At 38.8% G+C, this 5,188-nt stretch overlaps 1 protein-coding gene across 1 annotated transcript in view; it reads right to left on the bottom strand.

Annotated features, from left to right (window-relative positions):
- Nucleotides 1-1,165: 1,165 nt before the first annotated feature.
- dsd (attractin-like protein dsd) overlaps nucleotides 1,166-5,188 on the bottom strand; it is a 30,164-nt gene continuing 26,141 nt past the window's right edge. The window contains exons 2-9 of the mRNA XM_018543299.1: nucleotides 4,319-4,914; nucleotides 3,722-4,211; nucleotides 3,059-3,467; nucleotides 2,827-2,970; nucleotides 2,565-2,717; nucleotides 2,084-2,471; nucleotides 1,646-1,862; nucleotides 1,166-1,411 (exon numbers count right to left, since the gene is read on the bottom strand). Of these exons, the coding sequence (XP_018398801.1) occupies nucleotides 1,166-1,411; nucleotides 1,646-1,862; nucleotides 2,084-2,471; nucleotides 2,565-2,717; nucleotides 2,827-2,970; nucleotides 3,059-3,467; nucleotides 3,722-4,211; nucleotides 4,319-4,914 (2,643 nt within the window). The remainder of the gene's footprint in view (nucleotides 1,412-1,645; nucleotides 1,863-2,083; nucleotides 2,472-2,564; nucleotides 2,718-2,826; nucleotides 2,971-3,058; nucleotides 3,468-3,721; nucleotides 4,212-4,318; nucleotides 4,915-5,188) is intronic.

The following is a 5,188-nucleotide window of genomic DNA, read 5'->3' as shown; positions in this document are numbered from 1 at the left end:
ACAAAACGACAATACAGTATCTATAAATATCATTCAACTTACAATAACGTTTAAATTTAATTTCAAATTGTAATAATCTCACAATTATAATTAAAAGTAATGAGCAATACAAAATTTTGTATTGTTAAATATTTATTTACGAAATATTTTAATTTCTTTTTTGAGAGGGGGCTGCGACCTCCCCGAACCCCCCCTACTTCCTGTGCCTCACGCACCATCCCATAAGTCACACTCGCTTCGCTCGTGCGATTTTATGATTGTATAACATATAACTAACACAGTGCACTCGTGATAAAAAAATCTATGTGCAACTCATGTGCTATAATTGTCTATAACGCGACGCGGGCGCGGGGGAGCGCACTCGCTTCGCTCGTGCGCTCCCGCACCCGCGTCGCACAAAGAACAACTAAAACACATGTTACACAATGTTCTATTATATTTCAACGTTGTACATGAAAGTATTGCGTACTTTGTATTTAAAACTGAAAGGTTGAAAGCTTTATGTATTTCGTAATTTAAATAATAACATCAATCTTCAGTATTTAAAATACAAAATACTTTCAATCTTTTATTATTAATACTGAAATATAAAATACTTTTATATACTTCCATAAAATATAAAATGCAAAATATTTTTATGTACTCCGCTGAAATACAAAATACAATTGTCTTACAAATACCGTTTTCAAATAAAAGTATTTTAAATACATGTCAGCCCTGTTAATGGGCATCACTTTCTGCGCATGAAAATATTTCATGTAGCTCAAGTTTAAAAAGAAAATGTTATTTAAATTTTAATTGTAAAATGTTATTTACCACAATTAGCGGACGCATCCGATTGGAGCAGTCCATTTTTTCCTTGGCCAAAGGCGTTTTTTTCTACTCAATATAGAAAGTAACGCATACATTTATACCTAGCGTTACACATTCAGCTGATTCTTCGGAGAAAATAACCGAATTGTTCGATTCATCAATCAGTCGCACGCCAACAAAAAAAATTATCGCATATATTTCCTGTTTTTATCTCGACGCGATCGTCGTTCGCGCTTCATTTCCACTCCGTCAGAATTCGAAGATATATGTCCTGCCGTATCAAGGGCAAGATCACAGAAACAATTCTAAGGCTTATTATAGTCACGTCCTATCGCGATACTTTAGTTTACCGTTAAATACAAGTGGAATCCGGATGTTGGCTAGCGGACTTCCTTGTTTTTTTCGGTTCTTTTGTTGTTAATTCCTGAGACGGTCTGCGCGGGCTGCCTAGCGTCACCAAAGCAGACGCCACGGCTAAACCAGCGCTCTGTCCGGCTGGCGTATAAGACTCGCCGCCAGTCGGCAACCTGACTAGCAGAGACAGAACCGCCGCTCTGTTGCCACAACAAGGCTCCAGTGCGATCGGACTAGGAGCATTCTGCACAAAAAAAAAACTTAGTAAATAGATCTTACTCGACATTCTAATTGCAACAATTCGTATAAGAACAAAAAACTATTCAAATTGCTTGAAAAAATATGTAAGAATCTCTTCTAAAAGAAAATTCACTTTTTTTTACAATAAAATCATTTAATGTTAAATATGTTTAATAAAAAATATAGGCACAATTAAATATTTCATTAAAAATACATACATCTAAAAAAGATCATTTACCTTCTTCTTTTTACGACAATTAGTAAAGTCGGTGTCACCGCGTTCTGGATCAGAGTTGTCAACATCGCGTCTCTCAATTTCCACTAGAACTTGACTAAATGCTCTGCTAGCCATTTGCTCCATTTCTAGGAAAAGCCGTTGTCTTCGTCGATACATATCATATTTTTGCTTGATCTTCCAAAGAATGGCAGCCACCAATAGCAAAGCGAGGAAGCACCTGTGCGGTGGCATGTAATCTCTAGTTTACAAGTAAGTACTGCCTGAGGTTCAACATGGCAAAAAAAGTATGGAAATTGAAAAAATAAAGCGTAAATGGCCAACGGATCTTATTATCTTTCAAGATTACTTTTCATGCATCGCACTTAAAAATTTAACGTAATTTTAACTCGCTTTATTTTGAATTAAAAATTACTCCAAAGTCCGAATTGTAGTACTCACGTGCAAAATGTAATGAAAAACTGCTGTAAATTCAATTTGGAATATTGAGAGAACGAGATTTGGATCCACAGTGGCGGTTGAAAATCGTAGACATACACGTAAAATGTAGTGAGGGTATTGTTATCTTCGTTGCCGAAGTTATAATCTGCTTTGCTAAAACGATGTTTGTACATGGTCGTTGTGCAATTTGCGTTGGTAACCAATTTCACTTCGTCACTGTTTACTTTCTTGATGCTGACATTCATCTTGGCAAGCACGGAACATGTAATGGAGAATTCAGCATCAATATCGGCTTTCGGTGGCGAATTTTTGAAGTTGATTGCTCGATAGTGACGATCCTCCTTTTTGCTTAAATTAAATGTAAATTGATAGTCGATAGCCAAGTCATCTAAAACGCAAACGCATAATGATGAGAGCAATGGGATAATTTTATTAAAATACAGGTACTAAATCATAAAATAAAATGTATCAGTTAACTCACAGAAACAGGACCCTTTAGTAACCGTAGGATCTCCGTGATAGAGACCAGATACGTCACAACGCTCGCAGTGATCTCCTATGATACCTTTAGTTGTGCAGTAACATTTACCCGTTTCGCTTGTGCATAGAGTACCTTGATTGTTGCAGGAGCAAGCTGTAATAAGAGTGCACAAGTGTCATTAAAACATCTTTTTCTTGTTCATAACAGTTGCAAATGATAATGACATTAATGATATAATATGTAAAAAGAAAATATTACGTACGCTGACATGTAGCTCCATTGAGTGGACTACCATAAAAGCCAGGGATACATTTATCGCAGTGCGATCCATAAGTCAAGTTTCCGCATGGCTGAATGCATTCACTAGTATTTGGAAGACACCTACTGTGACCATTACACTGACAAGCTAAAAATTAAAGAAATCGAATTATAATCTTTAGTGAAACAGTGATATACGATATAAAAGGAGTTAAGATTTTACAAAAAAGTCTCACTTGGACATTTTGTGAAGTACCAATATTCAAGCAAACATTTGTTCGAGCTTTTGCTGCTAGGACCACGAGCTCCACCAGACATGCATGAACCTTTCCCAGTATCCGATCCGTCATCACACCAGCCGCAACCGGGATCTGATCGGCAAGCGGCGCATGACGAATAGAAACTGCACCATTCCCTGCCAGTTTCCGTGGCACGACACCGAGCATCTATCGTCGTCCATTCGCGACATTGTCCATATGGAAAACTGGCCGGATACGCATTTTTATCTACACATTTGGCTTCGTTTTGACACCAGATACAATCAGATTCTGTGCAATTGCGGCATGACATGTACTCTGCACATGGACTGCGGCACGGGTCCATCGTTAAACGCTGCGCTTGGATCGTACTGTTCAACACATTCACCTGTTTAAAAAATTAATAAGACTAATTATCACTTGTTCAATAATTGAATTCACTTATTTAATTATTTACTCGTTAATTCTTTTCAAGCTAAAATTGTCACAAAAAATATTCTCAATATTAAGTATCACATTTTAATTAAAATATATATTTATAATTATTTACATGTGGAATATTACAAAAAAATTATTTGTAATGAATATTTCGTGTTATTTAGCCATTTCGTAAGGTAATAAAATATACTCTCTCATACGTACCTCTCGAGTCTTTGATTGTGGTTTGCAACGATCAGGTCCATTAGACCACGACCAAATGCAACGCGGATTGCTGGAACAAGCATGACACGTGTGCAGTTGCAAGCACTCGATACCGGTGTTCTGATCACAATGCTCTAGTTCTGTGATGGCCGAATTCGGCGAATTTGGATTGTCCCGGCAACTCATGTGCAGGCAACTCTTGCCACACCACACACAATTGTACGAAGTTTGTACGCATGTGACGCAGTCGGTAAAGAGTTTACAAAGTTCTGCATGCGACGTCATACCACGCGGCGGCTTGTCATCCAGATTACATTTCATATAATCGCCGTCGTGTTCATCGTATTCCTTGTGGTTGAGCACGTGTTGCGGAATCTTTGTGATCTGCAGGCATCGATTATCTCGTTTATGCCACACACACTTTACGCCTATCCTGGCATTCAGGCACTGATTCTGATTCGTTAAATGCTCACAATTGCCAGGGGTATACCTACGCAATAACACAATCTCAACTTCCACAGATAAATAAGCAACTTTAAAATAAGATAAAATAATCGAACAAAAGAGCGTTTAAAACGAAATATATTAAATTGATACCTCAACATATCAGACAGCATTTCACCGTCAAAGCCGCCATAGATATACATCGACTTCTCGAAGACGGTTGCGCTGTGACCGTATCTTGGAAGATCGTTCATGTCTTTGGGCATGGTATACTGATGCCACGTATCGCATGTGACATCATAGCCAAGCGTATCGGCTGAGTAGCATCTCGCGCCGTGCGATTGCTGCGTGTCGTTGTGCACATTACCGCCAAACACCAACATCAGTCCGCTCGTGACAAAGGTGGCCGTATGAAAGAAACGTGCCGACGGCGCCGACGTAAGCAAACGCCATTCACAATAATTAGGGTGGTACGAGTACAGCCTACTGCTCAAAACATGCATACTTTGTGACTCCGACATGTAACCACCGTACACGTAAATGAGATTCGTAAGGGGATCGTACGCAGAACTGTGTCCATATCTACCCCTCACCGGAAAACCACTCGTCTTGACAATCTGCCACTCGCGCGTACTCAAAGAGTATTCCTGGACGGTGTTTAAGTAACCATATTGTGGCGAATAGCCGAATATCACAACCATCTTCTCCTTCTTGCCATGGCTTACCCGGGTCGCAGTGTGTCCAGCTACCTGTAAAAACAATTCGTAAAAATCAAAGACGGAATCCAGTTGAAAGTTGAAAAATAAAAATAGTAACATACGACGATTTTTGGTATAATTCAGGCAATTAAAGTTATGTATCAGAATGTTTTCGCGTATTTGATTATTAGAGACACAGTTAACATAACTAATAACATATAATATTATATATTGTGATGTAACGTTTTTCGCGTCCGTCACTTTTTCAACAATTAAAACATGCGGATCCTGCCTTCTCCCGGCTCGAGGGGGGGGGGGGGGGGGG

Source organism: Cyphomyrmex costatus, unplaced genomic scaffold (assembly GCF_001594065.2).
Source record: "Cyphomyrmex costatus isolate MS0001 unplaced genomic scaffold, Ccosl1.0 scaffold366, whole genome shotgun sequence".
Lineage (NCBI taxonomy): Eukaryota > Metazoa > Arthropoda > Insecta > Hymenoptera > Formicidae > Cyphomyrmex > Cyphomyrmex costatus.
Note: the sequence above shows the minus strand (reverse complement) of the source record. Positions and strands in the feature narration are given on the sequence as shown.